Genomic DNA, 20,355 nt, shown 5'->3' on the forward strand with positions numbered 1-20,355 from the left:
GGGGCGGGGCATAAGCCATCTGAAGGTGTAAGGAAAAAGTAATTGTCAATATCCTGAGATGGTAAAAGGCCTTGGCATGGATCTATAAAAAAAAAAAGCAGCAATTTGAGATCACACCTATATGTACAATTCTATAAAATGTTTGTCCAGTCAATATATCATGTACATTTCCCTATGTCAGGAGTCAGCACATTATTCCTGCTTTTGCATAGTTTTATCTGAATGTAGGCATTACCATTCTTTTACAGTATTGTTTATGGTGTCTTTCATATTACAAAGACATTGAATAGCTTTTTTGTGCAAAGCCTAAAATACTTACTAACTGGCTCTTAAAGAAAAGTTCGTTGTGGTCTATGCTATTAAATATTATCATAAAATACCATATCAATAACTGTTTAACAGTCTACTTAAATGCCCAGCAGGATTTCTCTAATTTGTAAGAACCCAACACTGAATGTTTTTAATAACAAGCACAGCCTCTGCACTCAAAGGGTGGCAGGCAAGACAAGCCCAGGGAGTGTGAAAGAAGGTGTTACCTTGCCTGTGAGGTGCAGGTGCTGACACAGAGCTGTCTGCCAGGCACATGTCCAGTAGGGATCCTCCAGGTCACAGTAGCAGTAATACAGTAGCACTTCCCCTTCATCACTGCCCTGGCCACTATAAAAAGAAAATTGGAAAGAAAGTGTATTTGATCATTTCTGAAAGATGGCATGGCAAAAAAAAAAAAAAAAAAAGCATTCGAGTCACTGGCATAAGAAAGACAATTCAAAGCATACCCTGGTAGGATCAGAGGAAAGGCTAAGAAGGAGACATTCATGATAGCCTTTGCTCATATTATTGTTCTCCTGAAATAAGAAGCCACTCCTTTTTATATTTTCTGTATAGAAGACAGTGTCTGTGCTGAACTTTTTTTTTTAGGTTTTAATATCTAATTTTATTAATTTCTATTTATATTTTAATTTCTAATTTTGATATATAGTTCAAAATAACCAAAAAAGAAACATTTGAAATTAGTGGAAAAAATTTCCACAACTTTATAATAATCAATAGCATTCTTTACATAAAAGTCAATTTTTAAAACCCTCAAACTTTAGGACAAAAAATAAATGTTTATAGATTTATAGATTTCTCCTTTCCAATTCCAAAGTGGTTATTCTAGAATAAGCAGTCCACACATAAAATTTAGCTTAATCAAACAGGAAACAATTACCAAATGCAAATATTGATCCAAAGCACACATTTTATATATGTTAGTTTCACACTTCTCTTCTGTATCTTTTCTAGATAAAATCAGGAAATTGTAAATGTTCTCACTCCAAAATTCTGACAAAGGACACTGGCATTTTCAAGTAATTCAGAAAACGTACATCATCAAGAGAAACTCCTGAGTCATGGCAGTCATCTCTTGTGTTCGCAAGAGCCTCTGATGACAAGTCTTCTCGATTTCCCCACCGAAGACAGATCCCCTGTGCTACTAATGCAGATGTACCCGCATTCCTTTATCAGATAAGTTATAAATACTCCAAACTTATCGTGTCTATTTATATCAGCACATTTTTCACACTCTTTAGCATAGTAATCTCCCTTCCCAAGGAAGCTAATTCAAATATTACTCATTAGCATCTTTGGTTAGAAGGGCAATACAGTGTGTAGATGCTTTTAATAAGGGTTCTACCATGGCTAAGTCAAGATTGGAAAAAATCCTACAGGTAGATAGAGCTGTAACCTGCATTTTCTAAGCTCTTTACAAGTCATTACATAAAGTTCAACTCTGTTTGAAATTTTGTACATAATTTTGACAGTCATCTCTCCATGAAGCTTTCTGTAACACAGGTCTACTGGGAAAATAACCGAATATGATTCCCTCAGTCCCCTTCAGGACAGACTAGGTCTCCAAAGGGCACACAAAAGACAAGAACATGTCCAGCTGGTTCTTCACAATAACTTCATCTCAATGCAGCTTGTGGGGTAGGTAATGGGTCAGGGTCATGTCCCAGGCATCAACGAGATAAACTCTAACCCCTAAGAAAAGCCTCCGAAAGATGGTGTCCAGTTGAAAGTTGTACCAATAGCTATTGAAAAGGCTCACCTCAGGCCCCAGCTCTTGCACATTGGCTGTCCAAATGACCACCGTAGTCTTAGGGCAGGAGCTGGACCACTGCTTGGCAGATATTCCTGAGCCACCAAATGTACACTTCCAAGGGGAAGGTGCTGAAGTGAGACCACATAGCTATGGCAACCAGTGTTCTTCCCTCCCACAATACCTTTCAGCTCATTCGCCACATAGTAGAGCCCACTGCTGAAGATGGTGGAGAAGCAGATGGGAGGGCCATGTTAGCGGTATTTGAGCAGAATGTTGTACTTCTGGTCCACTGCAAGGGACTACCCAAGTTAAACTCCACTAAATCTGGCACAAATGTAGTTAAGGTATTCAAAGCATTGCCTGATTGTTGAATCACCAAATAAATGCACCACTTTTCTTTGTAAGCATTCTGTGATGTTGTCAGGGTCATTAAACTGACACCTTTTTTTTTTTTTTTTTTTTTTGAGACAGAGCCTCAAGCTAAGCCCCTGGGTAGAGTGCCATGGCTTCACCACTCACAGCAACTTCCAACTCCTGGGCTTAAGCGAGTCTCCTGCCTCAGCCTCCCAAGTAGCTGGGACCACAGGCGCCTGCCACAACGCCTGGCTATTTTTTGGCTGCAGCCATTATTGTTGTTTGGCGGGTCCAGGCTGGATTCGAACCCGCCACCTTAGATGTATGTGGCTGGCGCCTTAGCCGCTTGAGCCACAGGCGCCGAGCTGACACATCTTAAACTTCCTGGGCCTCCACTGATCTTTATAGTAATATCCAGAAGGAAAAGTTCCTGAGCCTTGAGATAGTTCTAGGTTATTAGTTTCTTTTATTCTCCTAGGAATCACCACTACCCAATCAGGTCCACTGGAGTTTACTGGCATCTTGATATTGACACCACTCTGGAAGAAAGCACTCTGCAGCAGTCAGGAGACCTTTCAGGTATTCACCTTTGAAATGGTTAATTCTGCTGCTGCAAGGGAGCTTCTTTGGTTTGAAGCAGAACCAGGGCTCTCCAGTGTAGAGATCTGTAAAGTTACACAAGGGCAGGATCCCAGGATGAGACACATTACACTCAGTAGTTTCAGAAATTCTTCCTGAATAGAAGAGACTCTTGAAACAGACCCTGTCTGGTTTCTCTTCTTATAAGTGCTGAAGAACTTTGATCCCCTCGCTGGGGTGGACCAGAGATACAGATACTTTAACTTTGCCTGGCCAGAGCAAAGTAAAGAAAACCTTGAAAATCCCATTCTGATATCTATCACTCTGCCCACAGCCCCTGCTTGCAGCGTGGGGGAATGAATTCTGGCCTGCGGGTAGTCTCCACCATACTTCTTGGGCTTTCTTTGAAAATCCTGTCCATGAACCAGCCTCTCTAGCTGGCTCCCCACCTTGAAGAAGGCTGCAGAGTTTAAGATAACAAAGTAGCTGGAGCTGGAAGGGTCAGTGCTCTTCACAAAGGGGACTGGGCCCACATCAGGAGCCTGCTACTGCAAGGCAGCCAGCAAGGAGTCCTCCTCCATGAGTTCTTGGCTGGACAGGGTCTGCTGCTCATAGCCACAGTAGGGATTCCGGCTAATTCCTGTCACCTGGGAGGAAACATATTGTCCACTGCTGTTGATGAATGTGGCTGAAACAGTCTCATGGTCCAAATACTTACCTGAGTAACACTGATGACCAGTACCGCCACCATCAACACTGCCAGCAGACAGCAGAAAAGCCGCAGTTTGAAGAAATTGGTCCACATTGTCCAGCTGTGTCTTGATCACCCATGGCCAACACCATGCTATCTTCACTCCTCAAAACTCCATGTCTGTTTTTCTGAGCTGCAGATGAGCTTTCAGGTTATCTGCTTCTATCCTGCCAGTAGCCTTACAGTTTCATGTAGAGGAGAGACTGTCGTTGGTTCAAGAAGCACATTTTTCTTCAAAGAACGCCTCCGCATCCCGCCACCCTTAGGTGGTGCCCGGATGGGGGGAAATCAGATGCCTTGACCTGTGGTCGCTGCGCCAGCTGCTGGCACCCACCTGAACTTCTTATTTTAGAAAAATGAGTTTACTTTGATCTCATTTAATAGTCATATCCAAAAGACAGGTATTATTAACTCCATTTTACAGGACTACTAGACTTTGAGTCCATTCTGGCTTACCCTCTAGCACATGGCAATAATCTGTTTTGAATCTCTCATGATACAAAAAGTTTCATTTACATTTTTTCACATTCTCTTACCTACAATGCAAGGCATAATTATCTTCATTTTGCAGTGGCCAATTCCTCCCAGGTGATATAGCTACAAAGTGATAGTCAGGTCTTGAATTACTGGTCTTCTGACACTAGACTCTATATTCTTTCTACCTCACTGTGCTTATTATACTAATTAGTTGTGGGTCCCAGACAGGTGTTTATAATTTCTGAGCTTTGTTTTCCATATCTGTAAAATCCAAGAACTGAAATGAACTGATTTATGCTCAGAAACTGTTCTATGAAATCACTTTAAAAAACTCTTCAGTTTCTTCCTCTTTGAGAGTCACGGCAAAAGCCCCTTAATCCATTGAAGGCTCTGAAGGGTCCTGCAGTAAATAACATTTTAGCCTAGTGCTTCCCAAATTTGCCTTAGTACTTTTCTTTCTTTTTTTCTTTTTTTTTTCTTGCAGTTTCTGGCTGGGGCCGGTACCCTACTCCTTTGAGCCACAGGCGCCGCCCTGCCTTAGTAATTTTCAATCCCTTGTTAGCATCCTCCAGATCTAGTGCTCCACAAAACATGGTAATTAAGGTCCCATACAGCTGTAGAATTGACAATTTTCTCATCAATAGCCTTACCGTATTTCAGGGCCTAACCTCCACCATGAAGCTATCTTGTCTATACTAATCCTATTTTCTTTTCTCTAAACTCCTGTAACAAAACCTATACATACAACTGATAATTACATAGTCTGCCTTGTATAATCTGCAAACTGTTTGATATGTCTTTGTTTTTGTTTCTGTGACTAGAAAGCAAATTCTCTGATATGTGGGGCCATACTGAAATGAAAGGGCTGCATCTGTATAGCAATTTATAGTTCAGGAGTGCTCTTAATCACCACCATCCTATGTAGTTCTGCAGTACTGGAAGGTAGAGGGCAGGCACTGTTAGAGGGGAGGAAATGAAGGTACAGAAAATTTTAGTGACTAGTTCAAGTCTGACTCATAGTTCAATTCTCTTTCTCATCTTTCTGATAAGCAAAAGGAATCTGGCACTGAGAACTAGAGACAAAAATGCATCAAATTAATTTAGACTACAATTGACCCTTGAACAACATGGGTTTGAACTGTGTGAGTCTACTAACATGTGGTTTCTTCCCCTCTGCCACCCCTGAGACAGAAGATGAACTACTCCTCCTTTCCTCTTCCTTCTCCCCAGTGTGAAGCTGATAAGGATAAAGACCTTTATGACGATCCATTGATCTACTTCTATTTAGTGAATAATAAATATATTTTCCTTCTGCTTTTCTTAATAACATTTTCCTCCAGCTTACTTTTTTTAAGAATACAGTATATAAGTAACATACATAGTGTGTATTAATCTACTGTTTATGATATCAGTAAGGCTTCTGGTCAACAACAGGCTATTAGTACTTAAGTTTGGGGGTAATCAAAAATTACACACGAATTTTCAACTGCCCCGGGGGCAGCGCCCAACTCCTATGTTGTTCAAGGGTCAACTGTGTTTCTATTCACCAAATAATTCAGGAATTGCTTAAAGTCAGAAATACGTCCTCTGGATTTTTTAATCTTAGGAATTAAATGAATGAATTTAATCAAAATTCATTTTGAATTTTTCAAAACCAGGATCTCAACTTCTAATCCTATGATTCAGTTCTGTAAGTTATCATCCTTCCTAAAATATATTCAGCTCAGAAAACTGCCTCTGGTAATAAACCTTTTTAAAGCTGACATTTTCCAGAGGAATTAACGTCTTTAGGCGTTCCCACTTGTCTTTGAAAATAATGTAATTTTCTGTTTTTATCTCCCCCTAGAGAAGATAATATGTAGGATGTCTTCCAAAAAGCTTTGGGAGCATTGCAGACTGGGTATGCACAGGCTATGGTCTTCTACTATACAAAGTATATATGTTATTGACCTAACTTAGGCCAGCAGAGAAATTCTGTGCCTTAAGGATCTAGCTGCTTTGAGTAGTTAAGATCCCAAAAGACATGTGTAAATAGAGCAGACAGTGCTGCTAGATAATACACATTGAAAAATAACAACTCTGAGGTACGGTAACCAGCCTCCAAGACGGCTCTCAATGATCCCCACCTTTTAATATTTAGACCTTTGTGTAGTCTTCTCCTACAATGTATTAAGGTTGGTCTGTGTGACCAATAGTATCAAGAAAAAAGTTAGATAGTATATAAACACTGAGATTAGGCCATAAAATAGTACAGCTTCTGTCTTGGTGTGTCCATCCATCACCCTCATATCACCTGCTCTAGGTACAGCCGACTGCCATGTCATGAGAACAATCAGGTGGCCTCTGAAGAAATCCCTACCTTTAGAGAGGAATGGAAGCCTCTAAGAGCAGCGGTCCTCAAACTTTTTAAATAGGGAGCCAGCTCACTGTCCCTCAGATCATTGGAGGACCGGAGTGTGGGCCCTGGGATCAGTCAGCTGCTAAGCAGGACAGGCAGCAGTGGCAAAAACACACAGCGGGCCAGATAAATGTCCTAGGCAGGCCACATGTGACCTGCAGGCCATAGTTTGAGGACGCCTGTCTAACAGCTAATGAAAAAACTGTGGCCTGCCACATGAGTGAACAGAGAAATGGATTCCCTAGCCCCGACACTGAGACAACTACAAGTTTGTAAGAGACCCTGAGCTAGTACCACCAGCTCCTGGGTACCTGACCCTCAGAAAGTGCACTGAAATACTGTTTGTTGATTTAAGCTGCTAAACTGTGGGTTAATTTGTTACATAGCAACAGGTAACCAATACAGAGGGTTTGGATCTAGAATTGAGACAGAGAGATAACAGAATAATAACTTTGAGGCTTCTTACTAAAGGGACAAACTCCTGGCATCCTGATGGTATTAAACCATTCAGAAGACTGTTCATTCACATTCACCATAATCTGTTTAAAGAAACCAAAGAAGAATATCACACAGTTTGAAAGACTCTACTTTCAAAAACGGTTAAAGTCAAGATGCTACATGTAACTGCTTCCTGAAAAATTCACTATGTGGAACACTACATTCCCCAATAAATCCTAATAAATGATGCATTTGTCTGGGTATATATATCTACAATCACCTGACTTTATATACAAGAGCCTTTTAAAGAAAAAATGTAAATTTGAAATACTTAAATCTTAGGTATACAGTCTGATCATTTTTGACACACGTCAAAATTATTTCTGTGTAATCCACAACCCTTTCGAAACACAGAACATCTTCAGAACCTCAAGAATTTCCCTCTTGTATATGGCCAACCAAACCTGATAGTAGAAACAACTTATCACAAATTCATTTGACCTTCAAGTACATGACATCAGAAAATATATACTCATTTTTCTGGCTATTTTCACTCAGCATAAGGATTCTGCGACTGACCCATACATATTTCTGCATATTACCAGTTCACAGCTATTCTTATATGGCTATTCAGCTTATTTATTCTCCTTCTGATAGATAGTTGTAATTGTTTCCCGTGTTTTGTTATTTGAATATAATTGCTTTGAAGATTCTTGTACACAGTGTTTTGTGGACATATGTTTTTCATTCTGTTGGTTTTATACTCAGGAGTGGGTCACAGGTATGATGTTTAATTTCAAAAGGAAATTGTCATACACTTTTCCAAAGTGGTTATGTCATTTTACATTCCCACCAGCAATGACTGGGTGTCCTAGTTGTTCCACATTCTTATCCACATTTGGTAGAGCTGGTCTTTCTCATTGTAACCATTTTAGTTGTAGGCTATATTAATAATATCCCACTGTGGTTAGAAAGAACATTTTAAAATCAAACCAAAATGCACAATGAAAATCTTACCTTGTCAGCTCATCAGCGCTAAAGCAGCTTAGATCTGGAAGCCAAGCAGACACTTCATGGCTAAGTGTAAGGCACTCTTTTAGAGGGTTTTTTTGGTCTGCAGACATAAGACTCTTTGAGGTACTCAATGCTGCAGCCAGCTGCTTTAAAATAGAAGCAGTCTGTTGGTCAACTTTATCAGCATGTTGTGTTGCCACATGTCTATGGATGCCGGTCTGGTCTGTGAATAGTTGCTGACAGCATTGCCACCATTTCTCTTTACATTCAAAACTCCTTTGTGCTGGAACTTCTTTGGTTTTGACGAAAAGGGCAAAGGCCTGCAATTACATTTCATATATTAACACCATTAAATAACCTTAAGTTTAAAGCTAATGGAAGTCTCAATGAATTCTTTATATTATCTTTCCACAGGGATTTCCAGTTTTATGTGTGATTATTCTATAGAAGAATTTCCTGAGAAGTGACAGTTCTCTTATTAGTAAGCTTTAGAAGAGATTAGAGAATCTAAATCTGGGTATTATGCAGGTTAAATAATTCTCAGCACCACAGTTTTATTCTCAAGTGTAAGACTGTAAGTCACACTGGAATACATATATACACCTTCTTTGGGAAATGGCCGTATGGCTTGGCTGCCTGGCTAAGTTCTTCCCAATGACACGTGAGTGGAAGTGATGTGTGATACCTTCCCTTCTGGTCCATACAAACCTCCCATACATGCTTTTCCATGCTCTCTTCCTCTTTAGATTTCCTGGAGGAAGCCAAGGACACCTATGTCCCTGAAAATTTGCATGTTGATAAGGAGCCCCCCCACCCTTGCCGCCTTGTAAACCCAAACCTCCTTCTGAGGTGTTGAACCCAGTACAGGTTTAGGTCTATGTGTTACTGTAGCCTACGCCATCATAATCTATAAATAAAAAAAAAATCAATAAAAGTAATGAGGCAAAGAGTTGCTATAACAGATATTAACATATTTTAGAGTAATAAGTAAAATGGTATTATCCCACTCCAAAAGGCATATTTATTTATTCAAAGACAAATTTAAAAAACCAAAAACATTAATAAAATATCCAACTCTTCTTTTGTTCCCATGTCCTACATCCAATCTATCCACTCTACCTAGAAAATATATCCAAAATTTAACTACTTCTCACCAACTCCCTTGGCTATGCCTCTCAAGAGGTAATGTATCCTGAGAGGCTAACAATCAGATATCCGATTTAAGCCATATTTTACAACAAGAAACACGAAATGATAAGCTAGATCAAAGCCACCACCATCTCTTCCCCAGATTATTAATAGTCTCCTAGTCTCTTTCCATACTTAATTCTGTAACTTATTTCCTGATTAGCCGAAATGATTCTTTTAAAATCTCAGATGATGTCATTCCTCTGCTCAAAATCCTGCAAAGGCTCTACTTACTCTCCAACAATGTGGGCCCCCAACACTTCTCCCACCTCATCTCCTACCATTCTAGATTCTTGGCTTTTAAACCCAACCCCAGCCAAAAACATTAAACAGAAAATTATCTTAACCAGTGACCAACAGATAAACACCTACATTGTTTCCAGTATTTACAATTATAAGCAACACTAAATGAGCATTCCATACATACATCTTTCTGTACTTCTTTAACCATCTAAAAGAAAAGGATAAATATCTAAAAGGAAACTTGGATAGAAATCTAGAAGAAAAAGCATGAATTTTTAAACTGTGACAGTAGAGTTCCAGAAAAACTAACAATTTACACTCTTATCGATAAAGCATGTAGGTGCTAATTTCTTCCCAAGTTTTATCAGTATTTAATTTTTTATTGCCAATATTTTAGGTTGCCCTTGCTGGCTCATGCCTATAATCCTAGCACTCTGGGAGGCTGAGGTAGGAGTACCATTTGAAGTCAGAAGTTCAAGACCAGCCTGAGCAGAGCAGGACCTAGTCACTACTAAAAACAGAAAAATTAGCCAGGGGTAGTGGTACACACCTGTAGTCCTAGCTAGGTACTTAGGAGGCTAAGGGAGCATTACTTGAGCCCATGAGTTTGAGGTTGCTGTGAGCTAGGCTGAGGCCATGGCACTCCAGCCCAGTAAGAGCATGGAACTTTGTCTCAAAAAAAAAAAATTGACCCAAATAAAAGGCACAAGAAATGCTACCCCCACTTTTTCTTATGTCTTTGATTAATAATAAGATGTTTTTTCAGACTTCTTCTATTTGTTCTGTACACATCTGTTGGCTGTTTTTCTATTGTGACATTTATTGCCTGTTTGTGTTTTCAGTGATCTTTCTAACCATAGTTCCTGAATGTTTTTTCTAGCTTATCATTTAGTGTTTCTTGTTGCAAAAATACAGCTTAAATAGTTGTATGTAATTATTAGCCTCTCAGGATACATTACCTCCTGATCTAATAGGGGTGGGGAAGAATTTTTACATGCATGTATTCTATACAATTTTTTTCTTGATTATTTTTTTACTAAATCATAACAGTGTACATTAATACTAACATGGCGTACAGTGTACTGTTTCTCTATACAATTTGAAGTACTTTCATCCAACTGGTTAACACAGCCTTCATGTCTTTTTCTTAGTTACTGTGTTAAGACATTTATATTTGATCTTAAGGCCGGAGTAGACTACTGGGGGGAACATTGAGTTGGTGAAGATGGCCAGGAAACCACAAGCCTCAAGCACCATCATTGAACAATCATCCACCAAGACCAAACAGGGGAAGAGGAAGCCCCCTTGTCGCCCTAGGTCCAGAGGCAGCTTCAAGGCACCCAAGAAAGCCAAGAGGGCAAAAGGATGCTGACGAGGTAGCTTGAGGAGAAAAACTCCAAAAATGACCACCCCTTCAATGAAACTGAAGAAAAGGAGATCGGCAGCACAATTGGGCCATTATCACCGACTGACCAAGAGCCGCAATGACACAGGGGAGGGCCCCTGAGGTGTCTCCTTCAGACGCCACTAACTTCAAGGGGAGGCCAGAAACCTCAGAGCTATCTCTCAACTCTCTGGAGGTCTGGCCACTGGGCAATACCCAACCGTGTAGATGGTGAATTTCACACACGATGATGATAAAATAAAATCAATCACTCGTGAAAAAAAAAAGACATTTATATTCTACATTTAGAGAGATTCACATGTACCCTTATAGGATGAATCACAGGCGTGATCTATACAATTTTTTAAATGAATGAAAAGCATGCAAAAGTGGGCACTCTGGAACACCACTTCCTCAATCTGTATAAGACTGGATTGAGATCGTTTCATGCTGAAGCAGAAGGTTGGGATAACCTAGAATTTTATTAGAGGGCATTCTTTTTTTTTTTTTTTTTTTGAGACAGAGCCTCAAGCTGTCCCCCTGGGTAGAGTGCCCTGGCATCACAGCTCACAGCAACCTCCAACTCCTGGGTTCAAGCGAGTCTCCTGCCTCCGCCTCCCAAGTAGCTGGGACTACAGGCGCCCGCCACAACGCCCGGCTATTTTTTGGTTGCAGCCGTCATTGTTGTTTGGCAGGTCCGGGCTGGGGATTCGAACCCGCCACCTTAGGTGTACGTGGCTGGCGCCTTAGCCGGTTGAGCTATAGGCGCTGAGCCTAGAGGGCATTCTTTAGCCTCTCTTGTAGGGAACTCTTCAGGACAGGCAAAAAAAAAAAAAAAGGAGATAGCAGTGTATTTTTCCCCCCAAAGACTGATTAATTAAAAAGGAAAATAGAATAATTGTATAGTGAAGAAAGCTGGGAGATATTTCCTTATTAGTAACCAAAATTAATACTGCCAGTCAATTGCATTTTCTCAGGTCATTTTCCTTCCTGTGAGCCTAACCCCACTGCTAAAAAGAAGGGGTTTCAGTCGACGGTTTCTGAAAAAAAATAAATGCACGCAAGAGTAGCATCAATACCACGCCCCCCTGTAGCCGAATCCCAGCTGTATTCAGTAAGCTTGCAGATTCTGGGATGCTTTATCCCTTTTCCAAACCATTGGAGCCCAACTAGTTGGGCCAGATCAGAAATTTTACCTTAGTCAGCAGAGGTCAGTAGAAGTCTCAACTTTGGCAGCCTCACTAAATGACAGCTGCCTCACTGTCTGCCTGCTCTTATGACTAAGATTCCTGGGTTCCTGGGATTCCTCCCATAGTCCTAGGTGGGAAACAAAAATCTAACCCATCTGTCTAGGATCTACCCCCTCTTCAAGTATTCTACCCAAACTGTTCTAGGGCCCAGACCTTTCCCTAGAGCTGAATTAAGATCACTGGTTAAAATCCCTGAGTAGACCTTCCCCTGAGCTGCAGGGCAACCTTGACAAGCTATTATTAACTACACAGACATGAACATGAAATAGTAATAGCAATACCTTTTTCTTTGCAAATGAGTATTTCTTCTTTGTACCGCCATCTAACTCTGCTTTGAGACAGCTATTGGGATTAATAAGACTTTTATCTTTTAAATCCAGGTCAGAAAATCTTAAAATACAGGCCTCTAGGTCATCTCCTTGGTCTGGTGAATTAGAAGAAGGCATCTGGTCTGATCACAATAGTGGCACAGAGATTCTTCTCAGTTATGTACCTCCTAGAACACAAGCAAGGGAGAAACAGCAATGCCAGTCTTTGAATACTTCTTAAAGTAAACATGAACCTAATCAGTCATGCAGACCAGCAGGGACCCAGCAGCCTAAGCTAATCATTCATTCACTTGCTCATGAAATAGTAATTATTTCGCAACTACTCCTAAGCACTGTTCTACATACTGGGGATACAACAGTGAATGAAAAGTTTCTGTCTTGTTAGAGCTTGTATTTCAGTGGGATGAAACAAATACATAAACAAATATAAGAAAATATCAGATGGTGAAAATGCTATGAAGATAAATAAGCAGAATAAGGAGGGCACAGTAGTAGAGGAGGCCTTTAAACAAAGAGGGTAGGAAATGCCTTTGCTGAGCATGGTAGCTCACATGTGTAAACTCAAGATACTCAGGAGGCTGAGGCAAGAGGATAGCTTGAGCCTAGGAATCTAAGGTTATAGTGAGCTATGATGGGACCACTACATGCCAGCCTAGGCAACAGTGAGAAAGGAGGGGAGGGAAGAGGAAGGGAGGAGGAGGTTGAAGGGGAGATGGGGAGGAGGAGGGGATGAGGAGGGGATGAGGAGGGGAGGAGAGGAGAGAAGGGAAAGAGAGAAAAGAAAGAAAGAAGGGAAGACAGAAAGAAAAGAAAGGAAGGAAGAAAGTAAGTGAGCAAGCAAAGCCAAGCCTTTCTGAGGCTGTAGCATTTTAGCAAAAATCTGAATTAGGGAGCAAACCACGCAGACATTCAGGGTAAATGCTATACAGAAAAGCACTTCCTACAACTCAAAGCAATCAAGCTGTGTGCTAGTACCTTATGCTATGAATACTTTGTTCTTTTTGCCCCCTAATTTTGGAGCTGTGCAAACTTCTTTACTTAGAAGAAACAGCTACCAAGAGACCACCTGGTAAGGAACCAGAAGAAGTATCAAAATTGCTACTGTGGCCACACGCTGTCAAAATGTACACACTACAACCACCATTCTACATTAGTTCTTTTGTAGAGCAAATGTTACAGATGACAAACAAGGCAACATGAAGCACTTAGAAAACATGAGCTATGCTTTGTGTTGCAGCTGGTTGAAAATATGTGAACCTGGGCCAGCTATTTAACTTCCCTAATTCCCTAATTTTGAAATTGGGGATGACAGTACCTACCTTGTAGGTCAACTGTACTGAGAACAGTAACATACCAGCGTTTCATGGATGATAATATTATTAACATTTCAATTTAATTTAATGCTGTATTTAAAATATAACACTAAAATGTGATTTATTTAAAAATTATCTGTGGTGGGTTCTATTTCCCCAAAATGGCCATACCAGTGTTTCTGGTCTAGTTCCTCTCTCCCTAAGTAGGCTCGTAACTGTTCCCAAAAATAAAGCATGGCAGAAGTGATGCTATATGATTCTGAGGCTGGGTCCTAAAAATAATATGCATTTTGGGATGCTCTCTCTGAGGAGGCTACAACTGGGCTGTAAGCCAATCCAGCTCATACATACCACATACAGAGAACCAGGTGGAGAGGAACGAGGGCCTCCAGCTGACATTATCAACCTTTCTAGCCCCGGCCTTTGAGCTGGTATTTCTGTTATACCCTGTTCAAATTTAGGCTCCACAGCATAGTAACTTACTATTTTACATTACTTGGTAAAGTTTATCTCTTGAAGATGGCTTAAGGTGAATGCTTAAGGTTGTGAAGAGTAGTAACAAGCAGAAAGGAGCAGAGAAAAAAAATACCACTGAGAATGAGAAAAACGAAGATGAGAGGTACTGGTGACAAGACTTCACAATTCGCAACTTTGCCTATTGGGTACTTCAACTGAGTGAAGGGAAATAAGAAGTTGTTTCTGAATGGGGGAATACACACTGCCTGTTAACAATGCAGAATGAGATTTACAAAAACCAAAGACACACACACACATCAACTTCCTTATAAAGGACTTTTGTTCCTAGAATTCATAAATGAAGATGTCACTTGCACCCCATAAAGCATATTCAAATTAGCTAAGTGGTGCCTGCAAGGGACTTAAAATGAGTTTTGTTATAGGGGTAGGGCAACATAATTCAAATTGAATAAACCCAAATTCTAACTGCATTTGAAAAATAAGTGAGAAAGACTAGGGAGAAATAAGACCTTTTTTAGCTTCTCCTTTCTTTTCCAAACAAATGTCTTTCATATAAAGTTCCAATGAAAAGAGCAAATCTCTAATCCTACCCAAAACTGCAGGCCTTCCAGGCAGAAGAAAAATAAGTAGAAGCTTCTTATTCAACACACTTCTATGCTCACAGCTGCTTTATTGTAAAGGTAAAGAAAGTGTTTATACCTTTTTCAAATTAAAATTCCTTCAGCAAATATTTTTTGAGAGTCTTTTAAGTTCTGGACATTGTTCTAGGTTCAGTGAACAACTCATTTATACTCTATCTATAAGGGCAGTGCTTTGGGAGGTAACACTGTCAAAAGGAGTTATCATACTAAATATGATAACCACCAGATCCTACCATATGCATTCTTTTCTTTCCTAACCTGCCTCTTCAGGACCTAGAGGTTATCATGGTCTGTTCCTGTGTTTACACTTTTTGAGGCTTTGTCTTCCTCATTTTCATCTCTCCTCTTCCCCAACCCATATACTAATCACGTATATCAAGACTGAAGGCCCATGTGCTGGCTCATGCCAGTAATCCTAACGCTCTGGGAGGCCAAAGTAGGAGGATCCCTAGAGCTCAGGAATTTGAGACCAGCCTGAGCAAGAGTGAGACCCTGTCTCTACTAAAAATAGAAAAATGAGCTGGTGTGGTGGCCTGTAGGCCCCCTGAGCCCAGGAGTTCAAGGTTGCTATAAGCTAGGCTCATGACACAACATTCTAACCTGAGCAATAGAGTGAGACTCTGACTCAAAAAATAAAGACGAAGGTCAAGTGTCACCTCCTTCACTCACCACATCTTCTCTGCCACCCCAGTGCCACTCCTTCCTCTGAAGGCCTGAAACATTTAGTTCCCTCACCATCCTGGGCTCATCTCAGATAAATAGCACTCCCCACTGCATATGCTACTTTGGCCTCACTGGACTGTGCCTAGTTCCACAAATGAGCCATGCTCTCTCCTGCAAAAACTTTGGGATGATTCTCTCTCTCTCTCTCTCTCTCTCCCTCTCTCTCCCTCTTTTAGAGTTAGAGTCTCACTGTGTGGCCCAGGCTAGAGGGCAGAGATGTAATCACAGCTCACCACAACCTCGAATTCCTGGGCTCAAGTGATCCTCCCACCTTGGCCTTCCAAAGTGCTGGGATTAGAGGCGTGAGCCACTACACCTAGCTGGGATGATTCCTGACTCCTTCTTTTCTCACACTATCAACCAGTTGCTCAGAAAATCCTATCATGTTTGCTTGGGAAATACAATCAGATCAGACCACTTTGCACTGCCACTACCACTCAAGTTCAAGCTACCATCATTTCTTGCCTGAATGAATAGCCTAACAATCTTCCTCCTGCAAAAGAGACAAATATTAAAAAATATTTCAAATCTTCCTCCAAAGACTTCTCAACTTATGTCCAAAGTCTTTATAAAGCCCCTTCCCCCCACCTCTGGGATCCCACCTTCTCCTGCTCTCCCTTTGATTGCACTGTTGGTGGCCATTCCTGAATAGGACATTATAAAACCAACTCCAAGAGAACAGGCGTTTTTCTTTGTTCACCTCTGCATACTCAGGATGTAGAAACACCGTCTGGCACATAGGAGGCGCTAAATGTTAACAAATACTATACTCTGAAAGAAATAAAACAGTGATTGGAGAGCCAGGGAAGACCTCAGGACAGAGATGATGTTTGAGCTAAAACCTAAACCCAGGGGCCAGCCATACAAATTCAGAAACAGATTTCCTTCAGATACATGAAATGGTGAATATAAATTCTCAAACTGGGAACACGCTTCACTTACTGGAGTAATAAGTGAGTTATCGGAGTACAGCAATCAGAGGGTAAAACACCACAGGCCATGGTATGGAGTTTGTAATGAAAAATCACTGGACAGTTTAAAGCAAACGTGTGATACAGTCTGATTTTAGATTTGTTTTCATAGAGTCGGTAGAGTTTACAAATTAAGTAGAAAGTGAAGGAAAAGGAAGCCCTGAGAATAACTCCTCCCTAAATTTTTGGATTAAGCAACCGATGGATGGCGTCATTTACTGAAATGGGTAAAACTGCAGGGGAAACAGGCCTGGAGAGTGGAATTTCACATGACCACGGGGACAAGAAATTTAGATAAGCCAGCGTGGTGCCCATCAAAGATGTTCGGCCAAGGGACGTTCATGCATCTATGCGCATATAGTCAGCCAATAACTACTGAAAACAGGTTACTAAAAACAACCATTTGTTCCTTCTTAAACAAACAACTCAGGGAGGTGAGAGGTAAACTGACATCCAGAGGGTAAACCCACAGCACCCGGTTCGTGTCTGGGCCAGTCTTTCTGTCTCAGGGGGCGGCACTACGTGGCCGCCTCCCGCCCAGGCCCCACCCGCGCGCTGGGCCAGGCCCAATCTGTCCGCACAGCTTTCCAGAGGCGGCAAAAGCTGGAAAAGTGGGAATAAGATGAGCACGTACCCGGCAGTCCTGGTCCTTTGCTTAGGTCTTTCTTCCCTGAGCTGTCTCCGCCTAGCACGGCTCACAGCTCTCGGACCTACAGCCCCGCCGCGTGTTTGCATAGGAAACTCTCGCGACGTCACCGCGCTCCGGAACTCTCCGAGGCCGTACGCGCAGGGGCCGCCGGGAAAGCCCTCTGGCCTCGGGGGCGGGTCCAAGAAGAGGCGGGGACTGGAGAGGCCTCCTATGCCGCCCGCGTTCGGGCTGACGTAGCTCGTGGCCCGCAGGCTCTGGCTTGCAGGAGCGGCGGCAGTTTCTGCGTTGTCCCGGAAGGACATAGAGTAGAAGGCGGGAGAAAGAAGCAGCCGACAGGCGCAGGAGGCCCGAGTGGGCGGTTGCTCACGGACCAGACGTCCGAAGCCCAGTGAGCTTACACACGCCGGCTCTCTCGAACCCGAACGTACCCGCTGCCTCTCCAGGCGCTCCCGAGAGCCGTCACGCTAGTGCGCCTGCGCGCCGGACGGTCCACGAGCCTCGCGGCTCTCCTCGAGCCGGCCGCCTGCACGACGGTTCCTGCCGCGCTTCCCGCCCGGCCCCTCGGCTCGGCAGCGCACCGCCTGGCAGCATGTCGCGGCGGCGGCACAGCGATGAGAACGATGGTGAGTGCCCGGGTGGGAATTGAGGGTCGGTTGGTTTGGTCTGTTTGGTCTTCGGCTCTCCGGGAAGAGATGGGCAGTCCCTCCCTGGGACCTTCGGAGAGCCATAGCGCGAAGGAGGCTGGTACAGCGCGGGCGTGGCCGGGCGGCTTCTACAAAACGACTGCTTCCCACGCCCCGCGCCCCAATTCCTTTAGTCGTGGACCCATCGTGGGTAAAGGAGACCTTTGACCCCCCGCCCCCTGGATAGACCCGGGGTCTGTAAGGGCTCTTCAGAATTTGGTCCTCAGCACCGCCGAGGGAAGTACACCTGTGTCTGTGCTGACTCGCATTAGGGTTGGTGACAGGGACCCCTGTAGCCTTTAACCTTCAAAGCTACACCTGGGAAGGCTATACTAAAAGAAAAGAACAAAGCGGCGACTAAGAGATCTAATGGATTGCAGTCTGAACTCCAGCTCTGCTGATCATTTACGGATTTTTCTTTCTTTCAAGCTACAGGGAAGGAATTTTCCCTCTTATCCACATTCAGGTCACTAATAAACAGGCATGGGTTGTTAGATTTTGAACTGGCTGTGTATTTCCCTCTAGTAAGAAAGAGTACTAGAAAGCTAACTGGAGAGCTCTGAGAGATTTTGAGACCAGGAGTTATTATCTCTGTTTGGATGATTATGCTCGTGGGGATCATAGTGTATCCATCACAAAAACTAAGAATGATTTCGCTAGGTTAAACAAGAAAAAGATGCTTGCATTACACATGAGCATTGCAGCTAGTCAAGAAACTTACAGAGATTCTATTAATATTTTAGTGTATTTCTCTTTGAAAAGAGAGTATAATAGTGGTTAAAATGCAAAACTTTGGAACCAGAGGGTTGAATTTCAAAACCAGACCCTACTATTTAGTGATCTTCCCCAGGTTATATAACCCTATTAAACCTCAGTCTGTAATATAGAAATGATGATATTTACCTCTTCTGGGTTTTATGAGGGCTAAATGAAATAATACATGTGACCAAAGTCTCTGATGATGTTGTTTCTATTTTATATTACCACTTACGAGGTAATAAACATTATCAGATGCCCACAATGTAAGAAACAACATAACAAAAGTTTTAATTGAGTAAATTTTCTCTACTCTCACCTTTTTCTCTCTTTGAATGTTGGGACAGTTAGGGATGGCACAGAATCCCAACTACAAATTCAGTTGTAGCAGTGAAACACTGGATTTCTGCTAGGGTGTGGCTTGAGAGAGTCTCTTCCAGCCTTCTCATCTGACACCTAAGGAAGAGTCTAGAGACCTAGTGTAATTAGCATGGAAACACAGCTGTCAGTGCCCAGACCCTAGCAAGAGCAAATCCCAGGCTCCAGCAGTGGCATAGGTGCAGCTACACTGCGTGCTTTGATTTAACACAGGAGGCTTCTTGTATAACCCCTGTACAATGTACAGAAAATACAGTTTTGTGTGCTTTGTGATTGACTAATCAAAAACTATCATTGGAGTCATTCCTTGGGGTTTTAGAAAATATGAATCTATTCTTCCCTTTTTCTTTGCTCATAGTATGCTTTGTTTTTCCCCCTTCTAGGGCATCTCTAAAGGGAGGAGAACACCATTATTGGAATGCAAATATATAGAAAAATAATTTTTGCTTGGTTATTGGGAGTTTTGCTTAACTTTCTTAGATTTGGCTTCATTTTAATACCAGCTGATGGCTAAATCACTGTCCATTTAAGTCTCACTGCAGGAACCTCGGAGTAAATAAGACAAATTAGTAAAATAAGGCATTTATTAAGCAAAGTTTATTATGGTGATTAATTTAGTAGGCACGAGGCAGATGTAATTCCTCTTTGTTAACCCACTAAGCCTGGGACTTTTGTAAATTGCCACAATCTGGGTAATAATCAGCTAGGGTTTAGCCTACATGGTAATCTGAGTCATATATTTCGGATGCTTTCTTTTTAGTTAAGGATCTCCTATTTTAAAAAAAATAAGAATCATTTGAACTTTAAGTATTAGAGAAGGCTATTTTAAAATAAGCTAGAAATTATCACAGTAAAAATTACATAGATGAACCTAGTATTTCTAGATTATTGTCAGCTCTTCCAGTCACTAGCTGACCTGACTTTCCATGTACTTGACTATATATAATCATTTATTCAACAGATATTTAACAGTGCCCAGCTCTGTCCTATATACTTGTAATACAGTAGTAGACACTATAAAGATGGAGTCTCCCTTCTAGAATGGTGAGAGGAGAAAACAAAATATAATGTATCAAGGTGACAAGTGCTATGGAGAAACATAATATCAGATAAAGGGGTTAGAGAATGATGTCAGGGAGGAGTTACTAATTTTTTTTTTCTTTTGAAACAGAGTCTCACTTTGTCACCCTTGGTAATGTATCCTGGTGTCATAGCTCACAGCAACCTCAAACTCTTGGGCTCAAGTGATCCTTCTTGCCTCAGCCTCCTGAGTAGC

At 41.7% G+C, this 20,355-nt stretch overlaps 2 protein-coding genes and 1 pseudogene across 5 annotated transcripts in view; 1 reads left to right on the forward strand and 2 right to left on the reverse strand.

Annotated features, from left to right (window-relative positions):
* Nucleotides 1-17,381, reverse strand: part of TSTD2 (thiosulfate sulfurtransferase like domain containing 2) — a 33,015-nt gene extending 15,634 nt beyond the window's left edge. For 2 of the 3 annotated variants that reach the window (XM_023510503.1, XM_003785155.3), the window contains exons 1-4: nucleotides 17,248-17,381; nucleotides 12,441-12,655; nucleotides 8,098-8,414; nucleotides 537-657 (exon numbers count right to left, since the gene is read on the reverse strand). In XM_023510503.1, the coding sequence (XP_023366271.1) occupies nucleotides 537-657; nucleotides 8,098-8,414; nucleotides 12,441-12,605 (603 nt within the window). In that variant the 5' untranslated portion in view covers nucleotides 12,606-12,655; nucleotides 17,248-17,381. Of the gene's footprint in view, nucleotides 1-536; nucleotides 658-8,097; nucleotides 8,415-12,440; nucleotides 12,656-16,244; nucleotides 16,414-17,247 lie in introns of all 3 variants that reach the window. The other variant, XM_023510502.1, reaches the window with a different exon arrangement.
* LOC100949529 lies at nucleotides 1,789-3,995 on the reverse strand (annotated as a pseudogene).
* A 128-nt stretch (nucleotides 17,382-17,509) lies between the features above and the next one.
* NCBP1 (nuclear cap binding protein subunit 1) overlaps nucleotides 17,510-20,355 on the forward strand; it is a 39,240-nt gene continuing 36,394 nt past the window's right edge. The window contains exon 1 of one of the 2 annotated variants that reach the window (XM_003785156.3): nucleotides 17,510-17,885. In XM_003785156.3, the coding sequence (XP_003785204.1) occupies nucleotides 17,852-17,885 (34 nt within the window). In that variant the 5' untranslated portion in view covers nucleotides 17,510-17,851. The remainder of the gene's footprint in view (nucleotides 17,886-20,355) is intronic. The other variant, XM_023510523.1, reaches the window with a different exon arrangement.

The sequence above is a fragment of the Otolemur garnettii genome, unplaced genomic scaffold (genome assembly GCF_000181295.1).
Source record: "Otolemur garnettii isolate 467f Iridium unplaced genomic scaffold, OtoGar3 scaffold00014, whole genome shotgun sequence".
NCBI classification, from domain to species: domain Eukaryota; kingdom Metazoa; phylum Chordata; class Mammalia; order Primates; family Galagidae; genus Otolemur; species Otolemur garnettii.